The 22,541-nt window shown below is 47.2% G+C and overlaps 2 protein-coding genes across 5 annotated transcripts in view; both read left to right on the top strand.

Moving 5' to 3' along the window:
• The window catches only part of LOC102460667 (alpha-1,4-N-acetylglucosaminyltransferase-like), a 29,349-nt gene extending 8,485 nt beyond the window's left edge, over window positions 1–20,864 (top strand). The window contains exons 3-4 of the mRNA XM_075937242.1: window positions 13,194–13,618; window positions 19,533–20,864. Of these exons, the coding sequence (XP_075793357.1) occupies window positions 13,194–13,618; window positions 19,533–20,135 (1,028 nt within the window). The 3' untranslated portion in view covers window positions 20,136–20,864. The remainder of the gene's footprint in view (window positions 1–13,193; window positions 13,619–19,532) is intronic.
• Window positions 1–22,541, top strand: part of LOC102458804 (alpha-1,4-N-acetylglucosaminyltransferase-like) — a 101,755-nt gene that overhangs the window by 3,261 nt on the left and 75,953 nt on the right. The window lies entirely within an intron of this gene.

Below are 22,541 nucleotides of genomic sequence, written 5' to 3'. Positions count from 1 at the left end.
CAGGCAAAGAGCCAACCACCTCCCATCTAGTTGTTTCCCTCTCGAGCGTGGCAGAGGCTGAATTTCCACCCATAGGCCAGAGCTTGCAGGGACCTCCCAGGAGAATTCTGATGAAGTTTAAGAACATAAGAGCAGCCATGCTAGGTCAGAGCATGTAGCCCAGAGCCCGGTCTTCCGACTGCCATGGGGTGTCCACTCACGCAGGACTGGTGGCCAGGTAGGTTTGTTACCTGGACAGCCTGCCCCTGATAGGAGAGACAGGGGGGCAGGGGCCTTTCTGGTGGCTTTGCATGACCTGGAATCCTGGGGGAAGAAAGGAAGAGATGCCCAGTGCTGGGGGTGGGTGACACTGGGCAGGAGGGGGGGAGTCTCTGGGCTTAGCTATGTCAGAGGCAGGGGAGATGATACCTGCCTCTCCCATGGGGAGACATCTGGAGTGGGGGAGTCTGTGATAGGACATCCAGCCGACACAGGCTGGAGGGGGGTAGGACTGAGCCCACAGCCGGCACCTGGAGGAAGAGCCAGGGAGCAGGAAACTGAGTGCTAACAGCCTCCCGGAGGCGAGAATAAGCTGGGCCTATAAACCAAGAAGTTTGCAGCGGAAGGGCTGCAGGTGGAAAGGGCAGGGAGCTGGATCTGGAGCGGATTGAACCAGAACCAGGAGCTGTAGGAAGCCGGGCAGGGCAGGCAGTGGGGGCTGGGAGAGGAAAGAACAGAGCTGCTGGGTTGAGGAACCCTGGATGGGAAAGCACCTGGATTCTCCCACCCAGCCCTGGGAAGTGGCCCCAGCAGGGCAGCGAACGAGCAGAGCCCTTGGGTCACTGTGGGAGGGAGAGATTGGACGAGCCGCGCTTGGCAGGGCGGGCGGTGAGGGTATGTCTACCCAGCAACATTATCTTGAAATGACCAGCGGTTCTTTCGCAGTAACTGAGTCGAAATCATGTCGACATGTCACGCTGCAGGGCTTCTTCCTCCAACTCTTGTAGCCCTCGCTGCACGAGGAGTAAGGGCAGCCGAGGGAAGAGGCTCTGTTTCAAATAAGCGCTGCGTCCACGCTCCCAATTTCGCACTAAGCTACGCGACTGATGTAGCTCAGTTTCCGTCACTGATTTCGAGTGAAGCCCTGCTGTGTAGACACACCCTGAGTGACCTGGCTGGAGTGAAGTGCCTTGCTGGGTGCCAGGCAGGAGCAGAGCAAGGCAATGCTGAGGGGTCCTGTCACCCCACCCCGGCTTGGGGCAGCCCGCGTGTCCCTGCGGCTCCGAGCACGGGGCTCCCCTCCGGGCCCTCCTGGCCAACAGCCAGCGAGGAACCTGCCCTCCCGGAACCGACCTAATTCTTGTGTGAGCCCAGCTCTGCTTCTGGCCTGTGCACGTCCCCGGCAATGAACTCCACAGGCTGCCTGGACGTTGGGAGGGAAAGTTACTCCTCTCTGTTTGAAACCTGCTGCCTAATTATTGCATTCGCTGACCCCTTAGTTTTATATTACGTGGAGGATTCTCTATTCACTTTCTCCACACATTCACGAATTTCTCCCCCTCTGTCATACCTTTTGTTGCCCTTTTCTGCAACCTTTTTCCAATTCTAAATTCTCTGTTTTTCAGTTGGGGCAAACTGAACTGCCTGCAGTATTCAATGTGTGGGTATAGGGCATATCAGAGAGTTATATAGTGACATAATGATAGTTGATGTCTTCTTATCTATCCTTTTCCTATGGTTTCTAGCAATCTATTAGCTTTTTTGACTGCTGCTGCAGATTGAGTGTTTTCAGAGATCGATCCACATTGACTCCAAGATATTCCTTGAGTAGTAATAGCTAATTTACTATATCCTACAAATAGCTAGGATTAGGTGTGACAATGGGCGTTTCTTTGCACATATCAACACTGAATTGCATCTGCCATTTTGTTCCCCCATCACCCCATTTTGTGAGATCCCTTTGTAACATTTCTCAGTCCGCTTTGGACTTAAGATTTTGATTAACTGTGTATTATCTGGAACCATCGTCACATTGCCGTTTGCTTGCATACAGCCTGCTGCTCCAGTAGAGTCCCGGCAATTTCTCCTCCCTGTTATGATCTAGGGCCCTGTTTGTTGCCATTAAGTTGAGCAGAAAACACCTTTGGTTTCAGGACTGCAGACTCGAAGGTTTCAGCCCACAGACGGCAGACCAGCCTTTTTCCTAAACTGCTGCCAGAGCTTAATGCCAGCTCAGGTCTGTGATTTGGTTTAACTGTTGATTCCCCAGTTTTGCAATGAGCTGTCAAATTGAATAACAAGTAATCAGGGTGGATTAATTTCAATCAAGGATTTAAATCACCAAAAAAATCATTGATTTAAATCAAGCTACCAAAAAAAAAACAAAAAACCCCCAGCTCAGACTGACTGTGCTTACAGAGCATTTAATTTTGGTAAAACAATGAGTCTAGTGACACCTGAGAGACAGATTTCTTAGGGCATAAGTTTTCGTGGGGAAAACCCACTTCATCAGCTGGACTGGGGTGGAAGTTCCAGAGCCAGGGGGAATATAAGGACGATAAAGGAAAGAAGTGACTTGTATTAATGAAGCTAATCAAGTCAGTGTGGAAGTGACTCATTCACAGCAGCTGATGTGGAGATCAAAAGAGGGGAAACGGCCTTTGCAGCATGTTAACCAGCATGGCAAAGGTCTCTCAGGCCTCCCTGGCTGCTTATGTTCTAGTGTTAATCTGAATTACTCTCTAACCTTTTGCTTTCTGTCTCTCCTTCACCTCCCTGCCATCCTCTCACTCTCCCCCCCAGCTGCCAACTGCTGAGGCTTTTAAAGGTCTTCAGACAGACAGCAGAGGAATCAGCTGGCTCCAATCTTCCTGAGCCAGCTTCCTCCCAGCTGCATCTAATTGTCCTGCAGCCCTCTGCTTTGAATTACAGGTTTTTACCCTTTTTGGGGCTGCCTTTCTTCCCCTCTGCAGCAGCTCTCTGGCCTGAACCTGCCACACCAGTTAAGATCTTTATTCAATCCTCAATTGATTGTATTGAACTTGCAAAGGAACTCCAGGTCAGCTGTCTCCCTTTGCCATTGGGTTGGGACATTCTTGAGACTGTCCGGTTTCGCCAATATCCATGCCACAGGGGCATTGCTGGCACAGGATGGCAGACAGCAAATGAGAGGATGTGCAGGTGGATGAGCCCGTAATACTGTAGCTTATGTGGTTAGATCCTGTGATGGAGTCTTTTGTATAGATATGTGGACAGAAGTGGCAATGGGGTACGTAGCAGGGATTGTTGTATGTTAGCCCCAAATTCTGTACAAACTGGTAAGTGGTAAGTAAGGCGTCTATTGGAAGCTGATGCTTTGCCGATTCCCTTTACACTATTCGTGCGCATGTCTGATTGTTCTATTTAGGGTGATAAGTATTGGAGATGTACTGACACTCCGAGTATTTGCTCTTGAGGGAGATCAACCAGCTTTACCCGCGTATTGTAACAGGGTGGCTAGTCTAGTGAATCGAAGTACTTGACGGACAATGAACCATAAGTGTTGCCAATACACATCTGAAGAATTTTGCAGTGAACTTGCAGTCAAGTGTGTACGCCATGGCTGCTTGCTGAAAAAGGACCCAGACAGCTGACTTAGTCATGTGACAAACTGCATTTTGGAAGTTCCTGCACACAAGGAGAACAATGGAATTCCCTCCACTTGGGCAAGGGTATAAAAAGGGCCCCAGAGTTTCCTCGAATTGTCTTCACTCCAGCTTGTCAGGTCAGAAGCAGTTTTGCCATGAATTGGGCCTGGAAGGACTGATGCCCCCTCCTAGCACAGGATGTATTCCAGAGACTTATGAGACAGCAGACTTTCCACCTCGGCTATAAGCCTGCACCAGGAACTTTGCAACTGGCGTACGTATGTAACCTGATTGCTTTAAATTTTACTCTCAGCCCTTTCTTTCTTCCTTTCATTAATAAACCTTTCAATGTTAGATATTAAAGGATGCACTTTTGGGTAAGATCTGAGGTACAAGTTGACCTGGGAATGGGGCTGCTCCTTTGGGATTGGAAGAACCTGTTCAGAGTTGGTGCGACTGGTTTTCATAACCTCTCATCCGAGTGAGGTGCGGTGCTGGCTGTGACACAGGGAAAGCTGGAGTGTCTGAGGCGATTCTCGTGTGACTTCTTGCTGGCCAGTGCGGCAAACAGAAGTGCTCTTTGTGACTGGTTCGGGGTCTTACAGTGGAAGTCCCCCCTCGTGGGTTATAAGCAGCCCTGGTCCTAAACACTTACCCTCTCAGCGGTGCCCCAAAAATCTGTTATAGTCACGCTTGGATCCACAGAACCAGGTCAGTGAAGCTTTGGATCAGGACCCCCATGTGCTTCTAAATTTGGACTTTGTCATTGAGCGTTTGATAGGTTAAAGTTTAGCCATGTAGCTACAGTGTGCAAAGTCATGTGTAGTCTGCCAGCCACCCTTTCTGAGAGCAGAAAGGACCTTGACCTTCTGGTAAAGCTGCACCAGCCAGAATATTGTGTCTAAAGCTGATTCCAAGGCAGAGATAGAGTCTGATAATTTTTTTATGTTTTAAAATTAGTATTGTCAAACAAGTAAAATGGCATGATGATTGGGGAGGGGAGGTTTAATTGTAATTTGATATTCCTGCTTGAATATTCATATTGTGTCTATGTACCAAAGAAATCAGTTCTGACTTGTGTGTGTGTATGAGACATGTGTGTTAAGAGATAAGGATGAAGGCCAGATATTCTAGGAAGAAGCGGAGGACAGATGTAAAAACGCCAGGAGATTGCGGTATGCTCCCACCAAACTGCGGATGATGGGCAGATAAAGATAAGGAAAGCACCTATCCATTGGGACAAGATAGCTGTGATATGAGAAGAACAGCTTAAGCAAACAAGCACTCTTCAAAGCGCAGTTAATTACAGCATGATGTAAACTTACCGATCCCAGCGAAGTAAAACGACTATGAAAAGGGACAACTTTGGCATGAAACTTTGGGGTACGTCCTGTCAAAGACGGGAGCATCGGTCTGGACTGCCAGAGCCCCCGCTCCTCCATCTGTGATCCATCTGTTTGGCCATGGACCACGGACTGGTAAATATAACATCAACTGGTGGAACAGTGTGCGTGTGCGTGTCTGTATGTTTGTGTGTGTGTAAGCATATGCTAACTGCTTTGCCGTGGTAGTCTCAATAAACAGGGCATGTTGCCTTTTGCCCCATAAAGTCCTCGGCCCCGCGTGTTATAAGCATAACAAAAGAGCAGTTGCCATGAGTCAGCAATGAAATGAGGATCTTAGAATAAAAGACCTGAGGGACCCATGCTCAGAGAAAGGAATCACTTCCAGAAAGAAAGCCGCTAAGAGCGAACTGCAATCTTTGCTAATGGACAGAGATGCTGCAGAAGAAATCTCAGAGCGCAGGAGGTTTTGAAAAAAGCGGAGCTCGATTAGGAAGAAATATTTGCCGAGATTCATGTAAGGGAGAAGCAAAGGAGCGCTGAGCTGGAGAGAGGAGCTGCTGAAAGAGAGAAAGAAGTCCAGGCCAGGCGAATGGAGCGACCAGCAGCAGAGGAGAGACTCAGCGAAGCTGAGCAGGGAGTTGCCAGACTAAACTCCAGATCAAGGGGGAAATGGGAAGAGCGGCAGAGACGGTATCCGCTTGGGAGTCGTGTGTCACTGTGTTGCTCTGTGCTTTGATGATGACATGGCAGAAATGTGCAATCCGGCTGATGTCATAACCCAGCCCCCAGAGAAGTCTGAATGCAACTCTGCTGTCCCCTGTGACTACCAGGGAGATTTGGGAAAGGGGCGGGGAGAATTGACTCCAGGCAGTTGTCTGTGTCTAGCCAATTTTACTGTGATCAAGTGGAGAGTTTCTCTCAGTGTCTGCCTGGGGGAGAGAGCTGTGTGTCTGGCAGGAGGTTGCTGAAGGCCTGTCTCAGGCTCAGAGGCGAGGCTGGAATTCATTCAAGGACAGGAGTAACTCAGAGATCAGGACGATGTTTCTGTGCAGCAGATTCCAGTCCGGCTGAAGCCGTGACTGAGGAAAAGATCAAGTTTGTGGCGCTGCTGGACGGAGGCCTAATAAAGCTTGTGGAAGAGAAACCTGCCCAGGAAGAACCCGATTTGTTGCAAATAGCTCCGTGGGATCAGCCCCGGTGTGTGGAGACCAGCTGGAGCTAGCCAGGAGACTGTCTCCAAGGGTTGGTCTGTGTGGAGCAGGAGCAGCTCGGCTGGGAAGGCAGAATTTCTCTCCTGTGCTTTGGGTGGGGAAGGGGCCTCTCAGCTCACCATAGCTGAGGCTAACGCAGCTGCCCCAGGGTTGGGGCTGGATCCAGCTGAAGCCCAGAAAGGGAATGATCCTAAACCTGTGTCTGCTGGGGAGAATGATTAACTTGGTCAAATCCAATTAGTGCACTGGCAGAACCCAGAGGCCAAGCAGTTCTCATGCCGGTGTTTTGCCTGTCCCTGGGAGAGGGTAAGGCAGCTCAGCCTGGGTAGGGCAGGGGTCTTCAACCTTTCCAAGCAGGAGATCACTGTTTGAACTGTAGGGCAATCTGCGATCTACCTCACACTCAACTACCCGCCCTGCCTCCTTCTTGCCCCTTCTGCGAGGCCCTGCCCCTGCTCACTCCATCCTTCCTGCCCCATTCTCCCTCCCTTTCACCAGGCTGGGTGCAGGGTCTGGTCTTGGGCTAAGGGATTTGGAGTGTGAGGGGCTCTGAGCTGAGCTGGGGCAGGGAGTTGGGTGCAGGAGGGGCTCAGGGGGCAGGCTCTGGGAGGGAGCTTGGGTCCAGGGGGCTTAGGGCTAGGGCAGGGGCTTGGGGTGCAGGTGGGGTTCATGACTGTGGCAGGGGTCCAGAGCCAGCTCCAGCTGGGCCCTGCTGACCTCAGGGGGCTCCTGGGTGGTGGTGCATGGGGCTAAGGCAGGCTCACCCTGCCCTGGCCCCGTCCTGCTCTCCAAAGCAGCAAACTGCCTCCATCCCACGCCCTGTTGTGCCCCCCCTGTTCTGTGGGGACAGAATACAGGGTGGGAGGGGGGCCTGACATCAGCGCCCTCCTCTCCATGACACAGCAAGCAGGAGGCTGGGGGTGGGGGGAGGAGGAGGCAGCTCCAAGGCGATGGGCAGGAGAGGGAGGGGCCGCTGAAGTGCTGTTCTTGGTAGCCTCTTGGCCAAACCAGCAGGGTCCCCTGTCAGAGGCTCCAAGATCGACCAGTGGATCCCGATCTCCTGGCTGGTGACCAGGGGATTAGGGTGGTACCCTCGCCAGGCCACAGAGAGCATAATGGTGAGTTGATTGTGCACCTGCGGGCTGTGGAAACGTGTAGCCGGGAGGACACGATTCCTACCCTGTGTGTGCTGAGCCAGGTGACCTTCCTGGGACCAGCGTGGAAGGCTGCAAAGCGGAGGAGAACGTCTCTGACTTTTTACCTAGTGAGTCTGCCTGTTTGCCTGGCGGGAACTGTATAAAAATCCACCTGACGGGCCAGAAATGATCCTGGGTGGCAGGGAAACCAGCAGGAATTCATTGTGGCTGAGCAGAGCGACGCTTCTGAATTGTTGCTGAAAGCTGCCGAGGAACAGCCGTCTGCTGGGGATTTGGGCAGGCAGTTTGCGGTGGCCGAGGAGGGTGGAAGTGATTGGACTGAGGGAGATCCAGAGGAAAGTCTGTCTGTGGAAGGCAGCAGTGTGATCGTTGAGAGCCTGGTTCCAGTTCCTAACAACGAGAATGTTTCAGTTAAGAGGGACTCTGTTGACCTTAGTGTGGGAAAACCCAGCCTGGACAGATCTGAGGTTGTTTCAGGTGAGCTGAAAGTTGTTTCTGATGAGGTGAAAACTGTCAGAGAATGGGAACAGGTCTGTGGGCCCCGAGTGACTGTGTCAGACCAGCTTGCTGGGAAGTCAGTGCTGTTGGGACAGTGAAGTTTCCAGGCGGATTGGGTAAGCAGAGATTGGGTGTTTTAGTCCAAAAGTTTAGAAAGCTGAGTATGCAGAACAGAACAGCTGTGCAGTTAATCTCTCAGGATTACAGGGAATGGCTGTTAAACCCCCTTCTCCAGACACTGAGAACTCTGGCAACCTCTTAGGCTGTGTCTACTCTAGGAAATGATTTTGAAACTAGTACATTTGATTAATATCTCCCCATTTAACAGAATCGAACTAGCGGGGAAACATCAAAATTAGTCCAAAGCTGGCTCTGTTAATGTAGACACGCTACGTCGGATTTAGAGCCCCAAGAAGCACTGGGGAGTAATTAGTTTGAATTACTCTGGGAACTAATTAATTGGAATAAGCGGTACCCGAGCATCGACGTTACTGTTATTTCAGAATACCTATTTTGGAATTAGAGTTACTCCCGATGAAAACCAGGAGTACAGAGTTCAAATTCCGTGGCCCATTATTTTGAAATAACAGGCTTGGTAGTGTGGATGCTCCGCTTATAAATTCGATTTAGCGGGGGCATTATTTTGAAATTAAGCCCTGATGTAGATGAGGGCTTAGTAAACTTAATGTCTGATTTCATGTGGAAGCAGGGGTTGGTGATGGCAAGATGAAAGAACTGTGGGTCTTTCTTACATGCCAGTGGACAAAGTCCCCGTCTCTTCGAGACAGAGACCAGCTTTGCACATGGTGACTCTTAAGCTGAAAACTGAGGAAAAGAGTAATGTTTGTGTTGATACCTGACAGACTGGGGGGAGACAGACTCCATAGCAATTGCTAGGAGAGAGGACGCACCCAGCCAGCCAGCTGCTGCTGTTCAGGAAGGAATTTCAGAGTTCCAGTCCATAAAACAAGGAGGCAGGAAAAAGAAAACTGCAGGTTAACCCTAAAATGCCAGCCCTCCAATGGTATTGAGCCAAGGATGACAAAAAGAACGGTACATGTGCACTTGCAATGGATTTGTTCTTGTTGCTGGTGTCCACTTTTGTAACCAATGTGCTGCTGCTACCCAGAACTGTAAACCTGCCCAATGCGCATGATCTTTTGGAGAAACTCCAGAACATGTTCAGAGTGGCACATAATGACACACTGTTCTGTAAGGGACCTAGTAATACTGATATTTCCCGGTTGTTGGTGCCTGTAACTTGTGTGGGAGCTTCTCACATGAGAGAGGGCATTCCACACTTAATGTGCTGTATGAACAGGGAAACTGAGGCACACCGCCATCTTGCTTTCATGGCTAAATGCCAGGATTCCTACACTATGGAGAACATGAATATCTACATTAACTTGGTGTTTATTTGGTTCCAGACATTGGCCAGAGCTTGTAGAGAGAAATTACCTTTAGCTTTTGTCCGGCTCACCTAAGAAATCATATATAGAAATCATGGTACAAAAGCAGATCAGATCCACTGTTGATCTGAGCAATTATTGCCCTGCATTTGTCACACAGTTCAGTGATATTATGACGATCGTATTGAACCTTACAATGATGAACCCTGTTTTAGACAAACATGGTTTTCACAAACCTTTCCAGTCACACGCTGCTATTTCTGATACAGAATTAGAACCTGTAGCAACACAGAGCCAGGCGTGGGACAGCCCTGTGACACACACAGCCATGTTACTGGCATCCCTTCCGGCATCACTCTGGCAGTGGTGGGGTGACATTCTTGGCTTCTCGGTGTGAACATGCAGAATATTGTTGTACCTGCCGCTGTAGGTTTGCCCCACGTTTTGTACAAAGTGGGCCAAGCGAGGTGTCTATTGAAAGCTGATGCTTTGCTGGTTGTGTTTCTACTTTTCATGTGCATGTCAAAGTCTTGTATTTAGAGTGATAAGTATTGGCCATGTTCTAACATTCTAAGTATTTGCTTCAGAGAGATATCAACAGGCTTCACCCGCCTATTGTAACAGGGTGGCTACTCAAGTGAATCAAAGTACTTGACTGGCAGTGAACCTTAACCTTTGCCAATACACATTTGAGGAATGTTGCTGTAAACCTCAACCTCTACTTTCTTTAATAAACCTTTAGATGTTAGATTACAAAGAACTGGCCCAACGTGCTCTTCTGGGTAAGCTCTGAGGTATACATTGATCTGGGAACGGGGCTGATCCTTTGGCATTGGAAGAACCTGTTGGGAGTTGGTGCGATTGGTTTTCATAACCTCTCATCCATGTAGGGTGCGGTGCTGGCTGAGACACAGAGAAAGCTGGAGTGTCTGAGGGGATTCTCAGTGTGGCAAACAGAAGTGCTCTGTGACTGGTTCAGTCGCGTTTTAGTGGAGGTCCCCCGCTCTTGTGCTGTAAGTAGCCCCGTTTCTAGCATTCACCCTGATTTGACCCTCTCAGCAGTGCCCCCAGAACCCGTTCTATTACAGTAGATAGGAGGACAGAGCTGGCATCGGGGTGTGTGGCAGAGAGCCGTTCCCTGGGTAAGCGTTTCTGTGGTGTGTTGTGTGGCTGCTGGTATTTACTTCAGATTGGGGGGCAAATACTCAGAAGCAGCCACAGAACACACCACAGAAACACTCGCCCAGGAACCTACCCCTGCAACAAAGCCCATTGCCAGTTCTGTCCACACACCCATACTAGCAACACCATCACAGGAGCTAACCACATACGCCCCAACATCAGGGGTTCATCCATCTGCACATCCTCCAATGTGGTGTGTGCAATCCTGTGCCAGCAATGCTCCTCTGCCATGGATAATGGTCAAACCAGACTGTCTCTGCACCAAAGGATTAATGGACCCAAATCAAACACCAGGAATAGGAACAGACACAAACCTGTAGGGGAACATTTTAACCTCCCTGGACAGACAGTACTGGATTTGAAAGTAGCCATCCTTCTGCAAAAGAATTTCAATGGGAGACAGCTGAACTAAAGTTCATTTGCTAATCAACACAATCAACTTAAGACTGAAAAGCATCTTCACTGATTACTGCACTACAAAGACAATTTTCCCCTCTCTTGATATTCACATCAACTGCTGTGAATGAGCCATTTCCACCCTGACTTGATTACCAGAAGTAACTTCTTTCTTTTGTTGTCCTTATATACACCCATTTCCCTGTAACTTCCATTGCAATTCATCTGATGAAGTAGGTTTTATCTACAACAGCTTACGCCCTAATAAAACTGTTGGCCTCTAAGGGTACTTCTAGACAGTGGTGCTATTTCGGGATATGTCTGATATCCCAAAACATCATTTTCCATGTTTTAACAGTATGCCTGTTATTTTGAAATGAAGTTGAAATTATGGGCTTGCTATTCCGACGTGCTAGTAAACCTTGTTTTATGAGGATTAAGGCACTTGTCGGAATAGGGGGTCTATGTCGAAATTTGGCAATAAGTTCGAAATAAGCTACACAATTTGCATAGCTCAAATTGTGTAGCTTTTGAGCTTGTGCCACTATGTAGATGCACCCTATGTTGCCATAAGACTTCTTGTTGCTTTTGCAGATACAGACTAACCCAGCTACCCTTCTGTGACTTAATTTTGGAGTAAGACTCATTGAACTCATTGGCATTTCTGGTTTTTGAAAACACAAGTGCATGTTGGGGTTCCCTTTTGGAGAGCTGAGTTCTGCAGAAGTAAAACAGGGAATAGACTCATGGCATCACCATTGTGGTCTGTGTCCATCATGCTCCAAAATATGGGGCCTGTCTTATGTAATATAAAATAAGAAAACAACACTCTGTGGCAACTGGCAACTGTAGATTTCTCTTACTGCAGCTTTCTGCATTGTGTAGCTGGGGGAGAGATTCTAAACCTAGTTCATTAATTTAAAAAGCCACAACGTTTTGCAAGGCTACACTTATTTTTTCTATCAACACCCAACACCGCAAACAACTTGGGAATTTAGCCATCAAATCAGATTTCTATAAAAAGGCACAGAGAGGGTCTTGAAGAATGGTGCATTGCAAAGTGAATTAGTGGAGTTACTAGCCAGTTGACCCTCTCAGCGATATCCACATCCTAAGCCACATCATTTTCTCTGAGGGTATGTTTACATTGCAAGCTTATTTCAGAAAAAGCCATTCTGGAAGATATCTTCCGGAATATCTTATTTCAAAATAGAGCATTAACAGAACAGGGAAGCCTCAAAATTAGTCCGAGGCAGACTCTCCTTATGTGATTGTGCAACCTTGATTTAGCGCCTTAGAATGGCTCTAGGGAGGGGCTATTTCAACATAGCAGCAGTGGAGCGTCTACACACACCCTCTTCCTAAAGAGCTTTTTCGGAAGAGGTGTTATTCCTCAGGGAATCAGGTTTACCAATGTCGGAAAAACCCTCTGTTATTTCGATTTTCTTTTGAAATAACAGTTGTTGTGTGAATACTAGTATAGTATTCTTTTTCCAGAATAATGACCATTATTCCAGAAAAATGGTGAAGCATAGACGCATCCTCAATTAGCAGTTTTCCTTTTCATGTTTCATAGTCTCAACTAGGCCCTGCATTATCTTCTTGCCCTGCTTCTGCTTGACACGTTTTCCTTTTTTACCCAGGGAACGGAATGCTTCGAAATGTTCCCAGATTAGGTCTCTCTTACACCCAGGAGCCAGGACAGTTTTTTGTGGCAAAAGTGTGGGGGGAACATAGAAAGCAATTATCTCCTCTGCCCGGCTTAGCCAAGATCAGCCACGATGTAAGCACAGAACAAAACAATCTGACCAACATGTTACTAGAAATTAAAAGCCAAGAACTCTCAAGAAACAAGAGCTGGTAGTTAAGCTGGGTACACGAGAGCCAAAATTTAGTATTTTATTGATAAATCTTAAGTCTTTATATATAATGTCTGTCTGTAAGACCATATCTTAATTAACTCCTCTGCCCTGCTTAGCCAAGATCAGCCACCATGTAAGCACAGAACAAAACAATCTGACCAACATGTTACTAGAAAGTAAAAGCCAAGAACTCTCAAGAAACAAGAGCTGGTAGTGAAGCTGGCCACACGAGAGCCATTCATTCATGTTTTTGGGTTGTAAGTGCAGCATGTTTGTGATGAGATGTAATTGTAACTGTTGCTTTTTGAAAACACAAAATTTAGAATTTTATTGATAAATCTTAAAAAAAAAGCCATTTTAAAAAAATTAAAAACTTGATTTTTAATTTTATTTAAAAAATCATTGATTTGTATCCACCCTGGAAATAATCCGAAGCAATAACACCATTTGAAATCCTGCCTTGTTGTCTTTGTCTCCCAGCGATAATGAAAGAACCACTAACACTGACTCTGTTTGTTTTGGTTAAGACTCGTCTGCCCAAGGACAAGCAAGAATGTTGAAGTGGATCAAAATTGGTCTCGGGCTCACTTTTCTCTTTGTCCTGGCCTTTGTCTATAAACGTTCCCTGTTGCCTGACCACGTCGTCTCACATGAGCCAAGTCCTGAGCCGTTCCTGAAGGAAGAGGATGACTTGAGCATCATCTTTGTGGAGACCACAGAAGACCTGAAGATTCCTCCATTGGCTTCATGTTCTGTGGAATCTGCTGCCAGGGCCTACCCCAACAGATCCATTCGTTTCTTCATAAAAGGGTTGAAGAATAACACGTTGCAAGATTTAAATTCCAAATCCGCAGCATTTGCTCTTCTATCCAGGATGAAGAATGTCTTCCTTCTTCCTTTCCCAATGGAAACTGTTTTCCAGGAGACACCTCTGCGCCAATGGTATCACAAGGTGAGAGGAAATACTAGGGAAAATATTTTTTGGAACAAGATTCAATGAAGAAGTGGAAGGAAATGAAGGGCTTGCACAATTTATTCCAGTTTTGAAGCTGTTGTCATTTTGCTGCACCCAGCGTGGACCCCTTTTTCATGACACTGTGCCCTGCATTAGTCAAAATAGTGATTGAAATTGTTATGGAGATTGTCCATTTCCTGATGGCAGGAGCTATGGCAAATGGAGCATTTCCATCATAATTTCCATAATTATATTTTCTCAAAGTGGTTAATCACCATCTATTCCAGAAAGGCAAGAAGTCGATACAAATGTTGTATTTGTAACATTTCAGTCAGCATGAATGTAAAAGGAGGATTTGCTGTTTGGGAAACACGATTTCAGTGCTTGTTGAAGGTGTCTGACAGCCACAAAAATGTCTGGGCACAAGCTCCTCCCCCGATTTGTATGGGGATGTTGCTGGCTGCTCCCCTTTGTCAGTGAGAGGGGGAAAAATCCAGATGAACCTGGACCTGCCCCAGCGGGGGACATGTGCCCTTCCCCCGGCTGTGCCCGCAGGAGCTCCAGAGGCCATGGAGAGGTGCTTCTCACCTGGCCCCAAGCTCCTGCAGTGAGAGAGGTCTGGGGTTGTCCTCTCTCCCTGTACACTGGAGCCCTCCTCCCCGACCCCACCCCAGAGCAATCATTTAATGAAGAAAACAAAAAATAGTTGAATTAAGGCCCCAAGCAAGGCCGGGTAAATCTTCTAGTTTGTTTGTAAATGAAAGCGGGGTGTCTGAGAATAAATCAGCAGCTGGATGCACTATTGGTACACCCGCCCTCCCTCCCCACGCGTCACCCAAAGTCTGAATTTCTCTCTATTTTTATGCTCTGCAAAGATTGAAAGAAGGGGTCCGTTCCAAAGCCCCTTGGAGCCGATGAGACTCTCTCAATGGATTCATATGGGCTTTGGATCAGACACTGAGTGTGTCAGTTGAGATGTGGGGGCGTTGTTTGGGAAAATAACAGTTCACAGTTAATGCTAATGAAGGGTAATAATGAGGAAGGAGAACTGCATACAACTGAGGTGGTTAGTTAGAAATGAAAAGGCACAGTGCCAAAAGTGACATCTCTGCAAGCTGCATGAGAACTTTTTAAAGTCACCAGAATAGAGGTTTGTCTTAAATGTATAACAGAAATTTAAAAAAAATTAAAAATAAATACCCCCAAAGTAAGTGCCACTGTGGCTAAACAACAAAGTAAAGAAGCAGTGAGATGCAAAGAAACCCCCCAAAACCAAAAAAACCCTCTTTAAAAACGGAAGTGAAATCCAAGTGAAGACAGTAGAAAAGAACATAAACTCCAGCAAGGGAAGTGTAAAAACATACTTTTTGAGACTTTGGCTTTTTTAATTAATAGCAAACATGACATTAGAAGCAGGAAGCCAACTAACCAACCAGTGGGGCCACTGGACAATGGATGAAATGGTTGTAGGAAACAACCTTGGCTCGAGTGATCATGAGCTAATTCAGTTTAAATTAAATGGAAGGATAAACAAAAATAAATCTGAGACTAGGGTTTTTGATTTCAAAAGGGCTAACTTTAGTAAATTAAGGAAATTAGTTAGGGAAGTTGATTGGACTAAAGAAATTATGGATCTTAAAGTGGAGGAGGCCTGGAATTATTTTAAGTTAAAGCTGCAGAAGCTGTCAGAAGCCTGTATCCCTAGAAAAGGGAAAAAATTTATAGGCAGGTGTGTTAGACCAAGCTGGATGAGCAAGCATCTCAGAGAGGTGATTAAGAAAAAGCAGAAAGCATATAAGGAGTGGAAAATGGGAGGGATCAGTAAAGAAAGCTACCTTATTGAGGTTAGAGCATGTAGGGATAAAGTGAGAGAGGCTAAAAGTCAGGTAGAGTTGGACCTTGCAAAGGGAATTAAAACCAATAGTAAAAGGTTTTATAGCCATATAAATAGGAAAAAAACAAAAAAAGAAGAAGTAGGACCACTAATTACTAAGGATGGAGTGGAGGTTAAAGATAATCTAGGAATGGCCCAATATTTGAACAAATACTTTGCTTCAGTCTTTAATGAGGCTAATGAAGATCTTAGGGATAATGGTAAGTTAACAAATGGGACTGAGGATAAGGAGGTAGATATTACCATATCCGAGGTGAAAGCCAAACTTGAACAGCTTAATGGGAGTAAATCGGGGGGCCCAGATGGTCTTCATCCAAGAATATTAAAGGAACTGGCACATGAACTTGCAAGTCCATTAGCAAAAATTTTTAATAAATCTCTAAACTCAGGGGTTGTACCATTTGACTGGAGAATTGCTAATATAGTTTCGATTTTTAAGAAAGGGAAAAAAAGCGACCCGGGTAACTATAGGCCTGTTAGTTTGACATCTGTAGTATGTAAGATCCTGGAAAAAATTTTGAAGGAGAAAGTAGTTAGAGACATTGAGGCTAATGGCAATTGGGACAAATTACAACATGGTTTTACAAAAGGTAGATCGTGCCAAACCAACCTGATCTCCTTTTTTGAGAAAGTAACAGATTTTTTAGATAACGGAAATGCAGTGGATCTAATCTACCTTGACTTTAGTAAGGCATTTGTTACAGTACCACATGGGGAATTATTGGTTAAATTGGAAAAGATAGGGATTAATATGAAAGTTGAGAGGTGGATAAGCAACTGGTTAAAGGGGAGACTACAGCGGGTCATACTGAAAGGTGAACTGTCAGGTTGGAGGAAGGTTACTAGCGGAGTTCCTCAGGGATCAGTTTTGGGGCCAATTTTATTTAATCTTTTTATTGCTGATCTTGGCACCAAAAGTGGAAGTGTCCTAATAAAATTTGCAGATGACACAAAGTTGGGAACTATTGCCAATTCAGAAAAGGATCGGGATATCATACAGGAAGATCTGGATGATCTTGTAAATTGGAGTGATAGCAATAGGATGAAATTTAATAGTGAGAAGTGTAAGGTTATGCATTTAGGGATTAATAACAAGAATTTTAGTTATAAGCTGGGGACACATCAGTTGGAAGTAACAGAGGAGGAGAAGGACCTCGGAGTCCTGGTTGATTATAGAATGACTATGAGCCGCCATTGTGACATGGCCGTGAAAAAGGCTAATACGATCTTGGGATGTATTAGGCGAGGTATTTCCAGTAGGGATAAGGAGGTGTTAGTGCCATTATACAAGGCATTGGTGAGATCCTATTTGGAATACTGTGTGCAGTTCTGGTCTCCCATGTTTAAGAAGGATGAATTCAAACTAGAACAGATACAAAGAAGGGCCACTAGGATGATCCAAGGAATGGAAAACCTGTCTTATGAAAGGAGACTCAAGGAGCTTGGCTTGTTCACTTTAACCAAAAGAAGGCTGAGGGGGGACATGATTGCACTTTTTAAATATATTAGAGGGATAAATACCAGGGAGGGAGAGGAATTATTTAAGTTTAATACCAATATGGACGAACAAATGGATATAAGCTGGCTAGTAGGAAGTTTAGACTTCAGATTGGACGATGGTTTCTAACCATTAGAGGAGTGAAGTTCTGGAACGGCCTTTCAAGGGAAGTAGTGGGGGCAAAAGATCTATGGGTATGTCTACACTACCCCGCTAGTTCGAACTAGCGGGGTAATGTATGCATACATTACCCTCCTAGTTCGAACTAGGAGGGTAGTGTAGACATACCCTATCTGGTTTCAAGATTAAACAAGATGGGTTTATGAAGGGGATAGTTTGATGAGATAACATGATCTTGGTAACTAATTGACCATTCATTATCAGTGGGAAATAGGTCAATGGAGGGATGATAGGAGTTACTATAGAGAACTTTCTGGGTGTCTGGCTGATGAGTCTTGCCCACGTGCTCAGGGTTTAGCTGATCGCCATATTTGGGGTCGGGAAGGAATTTTCCTCCAGGTAGATTGGCAGAGGCCCTGGAGGTTTTTCGCCTTCCTCTGTAGCATGGGGTACAGATCACAGCTAGAGGATTCTCTGCATCTTGGGGTCTTCAAAGTATTTGAAGGCTTCAATATCTGAGATATAGGTGAAAGGATTATTCTAGGAGAGGTGGGTGAGATTTTGTGGCCTGCACTGTGCAGGGGGTCAGACTAGATGATCATAATGGTCCCTTCTGACCTTAAAGTCTATGAGTCTATGAGATGCTAAAGGAGCACTTGAGGGCGATAAGACTATTGCACAGAAACTAAATTAATTCTTTGCATCGGACTTCATGTTCCCAAATGCGAGTCATTCTTTTTAGGTGACAGATCTGAGGCACTGTTCCAAATTGAGGTGCCATTAAAAGAAATTAGGGAATAAAGTGATAAACTGTAATGAGTCACCAACCGCAGACGGCATTCCCCCAAAACTTCTGAAGGACCTCAGATATGAAATTGCAGAATTACTAATTCTAGTGTCAGCGGGGTAGCCATATTAGTCTGCGTTTGGAAAAACAACGAGTCCTTTAGCACCATAAAGATGAACAAATTTATTTGGGCATAAGCTTGCACGGGGAAAGACGATGAATCTGACGAACTGGGTCTTTGCCCACAAAAGCCTATGCCCAAATAAATGTGTTAGTCTTTAAGGTGCCACAGGACTACAGGTGCCACTGTACTTTGTAAATGATCCTTTAATTCAACTTCTCTACCAAATAACTAGAGAATAGCTAATGTGACACCAATCTTTAAAAAAGTGCTCCAGAGGCAATCCCGACAACTACAGGCTGAAAAACCTGTCTTCAGTACCAGGCAAACTGGTTTTAATTATAATAAAGAACAAAATTTCCAGAAATGTAGATGAACATAGTTTGTTTGGGAAATGTCAACATAGTTTTTGTAAAGGGAAATCCTGCCATACCTATCTACTAGAATTCTTTGTGCGGGGCAACAAGCATGTGGACAAAGGGGATCCAGTGGACGTAGTGTGCTTATATTCTCAGAAAGCTTTTGAGCAGGTCTCTCACCAGAAGCTCTTATGCATAGTAAGCAGTCATGGGACAAAAGGGAAGGTCTTCTCATGAACGGGTAACTGGTTAAAAGATAGGAATTAAAGGGTTGGAGTAAGTGGTCACTTTTCAGAATAGAGAGAGGTAAATATTGGTGTCCCCCAAAAGTCTGTTCTGGAATCAATCCTATTCCCGTATAAATGAACTGGAAAATCATGGCCAAAAGTGAGGTGGCAAATTCTACAGATAATACAAAACTGCTCAAGATAGTTAGGTCCTGGGCAGAGGATGAAGACCTCCAAAAGGATCTCTCAAAACTGGTGACTGAGCAACAAAATAGCAGATGAAATTCAATGTTGAGAAATGCAAATTAATGCACCTTGCCACACATAATCCAAATTATACATATAAAATGATGGGGACTAAATTAGCTGTTTACAGTCAAGAGTGAGATCTTGGAGTAATTCTGGATAGTTCTCCAAAAACATCTCCTCGATATGCCACGGCAGTCAAAAAAGCAAACAGAATGTTGGGAATCATTAGGAAAGTGATAATAAATACATAAATCCATGCTGTGCCCACATCTTGGTGTGGTCACTTCAAACAAAAAACCTAGTCATTACAGCCGCTCCCCAAATTGTGAATGGTCGAGTTACGACCGTTCGCACTTACGAGTAAAGCTCCCATGGAGCGGTCGTAACGGCGGTCCCCGAGTTACGAACGCAACCCGCGCTTACGAACAGTGCGGTCGCGTGTAACTCAGTGGGGTCCGAGTTATGAACAGATCGAGTTATGGCCACGTGTTTGGTCCATAACTCGTTCGGAACTTGGAGAGAGGCTGTAATTGATTAAGGGTTTACAGTTAAGACAGGCTAAGAGTTTTGTGGAGGACATAGCTAACAGGAGCAGGTGTTGAGATGTTTCGAAGTGGAGTCAATTGAATCACTGTGATCCCTTTTCCACTCTGCAGGTAAATCCAGCCCAGGAAATGTACTGGCTGCATGTCAGTTCTGACGCTAGCAGGCTTGCACTCGTCTGGGAATACGGTGGGATCTACATGGACACCGATGTCATCTCCATCAGGCCTATTTCGCTGAAAAACTTCCTGACGGCCGAGGCTCCCGAGGTCTCTGGTAGTGCGATTTTTGGCTTTTCTCGCCATCACTGGTTCATTTGGGACTGCATGGAAGATTTTGTTGCCAACTACAAAGGAGACGTTTGGGGATACCAGGGTCCCACCTTACTGACAAGGATGTTCAAAGCATTGTGCAGCGTGACCGATTTCCATATCGTGGAAGATATAAGCTGTAAGAACATTTCCTTCTTACAACCTGAGCGTTTCTACCCCATCCCCTATACACAGTGGAAGGACTACTTCAGGGTCTGGGAGAAAAGCCCCAACTTCAACAACTCCTATTCTCTGCATCTGTGGAACTTCATGAACAAGGAACATGAGTCTGTAGTTGCAGGAAGTAACACCTTGGTGGAAAATCTCTTCAAAACATACTGCCCCACCACATACAAGGTCCTTATTCAAGACTCAGAAGACAGTGGTCCACAGGCAGTGAAATAAGACTGAATGACTGGATCTAGTAGAATGAGGTGACCCTTCCAGACCTGACTGTCCTGGGACTAAATAAATTGTGCACAAAACGGATCTCCTCTGAGTCAGTGACTGTCAGCCATTTTTTTCTGTGCTAACCACTTTGTAAGAGAGAAACTCTCCGAGTCCACCTCTACTCTCAAGTTTCCCCAGGACCTAATGAATTCAGTAGGAAAGCAAAGGTGCAAATACCATTGGGGAGAAATAGATAAGTATGTCATGCCCTTTTGGAAAAATGTACCCTAAGTGATCTAGGAGCCTGAGTCCCACTGTAAAAAGCTCCACTGAAAATCAGGGGTGACTTAGGAACCCAAGGGTCAGATTTTCAAAAGTATTTGCTGCCTACAGATGCCCGTAACTGCTTTTGAAAATCCCATTGGGCGTCTGTCCTCCTCTTTAGACGCCTAAATGCCTTTCAGAATCCGTCCCCTTTGATGCATTTGGAAATTTTGCCCAGTCATTTGCTGTGTGTCCTGCAGCATCTTGTGCGATGAGGCTGAGGCTTCGCCCTGCTACTGTAATACTCATGTTCAATAACTGTGAATACAATGACTCTCCACGAACAACGGCCCACAACTCCTGCCTCTGTCCAGGTGTTCATTACGATTGTTTGTTTTCCCTCTCCTTTGCTTCAGCTCTGCATCCTGCCTTCTGCACAGTGACATTTTAAATGCTCCTTTAAATAAAAGTTCCACCCCACCCAATGGCTCTGAATTTGTATTTCCCCACATAAGCCTCTCTCAGGCTTCTGGGGTGAGAGAAGAGGGGGGTGGAGGGTCTGTGCTTAGTGATTCTTTCTGTGTGTGTCTCTCTAACTGTCCTTATATGGCCCTGTTCTTGCAGCATGTGGGCGTCTCCCCATAGCCCCGTGTGGCTGGGAAGCTCTGTTCAACTGCACAAATGGGAGGAGACCCAGTCCTGGAACTGAGGCCTGGAGCCCAACGCGGGACCCAGGGACCTACCCCCAGTGCCAGGCGCTGCCGCCATCCACAGAGCCCCAGTCAGCCACTGCCTGGCTCCGGAACTGCTTTGACTCATGGTTCCAGATCCCCGGGCACCTCAGTTTCTGCATCTAGGCCCCTGCAAGGCCCAGTCTGGCAGGTGTGTGCTGAGTACGCCGAGCTTAGCACATTCTGGGGCGAGAGCCTCTCCCGGTGTCGCTCAGTGCGGTGGGTACAAATAGCTGTGTGTGCGCCGGGGCACAGGCAGCACGACCCTCGGTGCATCCTCAGGCGGGTAGCCGGTGCCAGGCTGCGGCGACGAGACTGTTTCTAGCATGTCCGCTCCTCAGAGCCAGCACTGCACAGTGACCGCAGGGACGGGGCTGGCAGATTGGGGGCCGAGCAGGGGCCGCTGGGCTGGGAGCCACCCGGCAGGGCAGTGGGCAGAGGGCTCACTCGAGCCAGGCTCAGTCTGTCAGAGTCCGGCCAGGCCCAGAGACAGGGCCAGGCCCAGAGCAGAGGGCCGAGAGCAGGCGACCGCCCACCCAAAGCTGGGAGAAGACTGACGAGCTCTTTCACCCTCCCTTCCCTTCACCCACCCACTGTTATTCACCACGAGGCTTCCCGTCACGCTGGGCAAGATGTGCCAGCCACGGCTGCAGCTGGGCTCCCCAGCGCTCCCTCGCCTGGCCCGTCCCTGCGGTTACATTGACTGGAAAGTATTTCAGCTGGATTCTTTCCCGGTATGAACTGAAACCCTTTCACTCCCGTGCAGCTAGCCACTCGCCAGGGCAGATCCTGCCTGCTCCACGGGACAGACCGTTTGGAAACCCGCAGCCCATTGGCCGGTGTCCCGGCTGCCACACGGTGTCATTGGCAAACACAGCTGGAGACAGGCAGACGGCGCCTGTCCCTTCTCCCTGCGCCGCCAGCCACACAACAGTTAACGTGTGGAGGGCAGAAACACACATGTGGCCCGCAGGCACCCACCCCCTCATGCTGCGCTCCGGGGCTGTAATCCTCTGGGCCCAGCTCTACCCTGCCCTGCTCCGCCATCCGCACGCAATAGCGGCACCGCAGTCCCTGCAGCTGCACCCATGCCCGGAGGCTGCCAGGCAGAGTGGAGTGCAGCCAGGCCTGTCCAATTGCCATAGCAACTGCTTGTTTTTCCCACAGACGATTCGGGGAGAGGGGAGGCTGCTTTTCACGGGTGGGGCCAGCTGGGCCGGGCTGAGTGGGGTTTTCTCCCTGTTGGGCCCACGGGAACTCAGATTTTGCGGGGGCTCCTCACTGGTAGCTGCTTTCCCAGGTGGCTTTGAATTCCCGGGCGGTACAGCTGGGGTGCAGGGTTACAGCGGGAAACCCTCCCTGTCCCTAGCGGCTGTGCAGAGCACGGTGCCTCTGCAGCCACATTGTGACTCTCCGCACCTGCCGC

This window comes from Pelodiscus sinensis, chromosome 10 (genome assembly GCF_049634645.1).
Source record: "Pelodiscus sinensis isolate JC-2024 chromosome 10, ASM4963464v1, whole genome shotgun sequence".
Taxonomy (NCBI): Eukaryota; Metazoa; Chordata; order Testudines; family Trionychidae; genus Pelodiscus; species Pelodiscus sinensis.
Note: the sequence above shows the minus strand (reverse complement) of the source record. Positions and strands in the feature narration are given on the sequence as shown.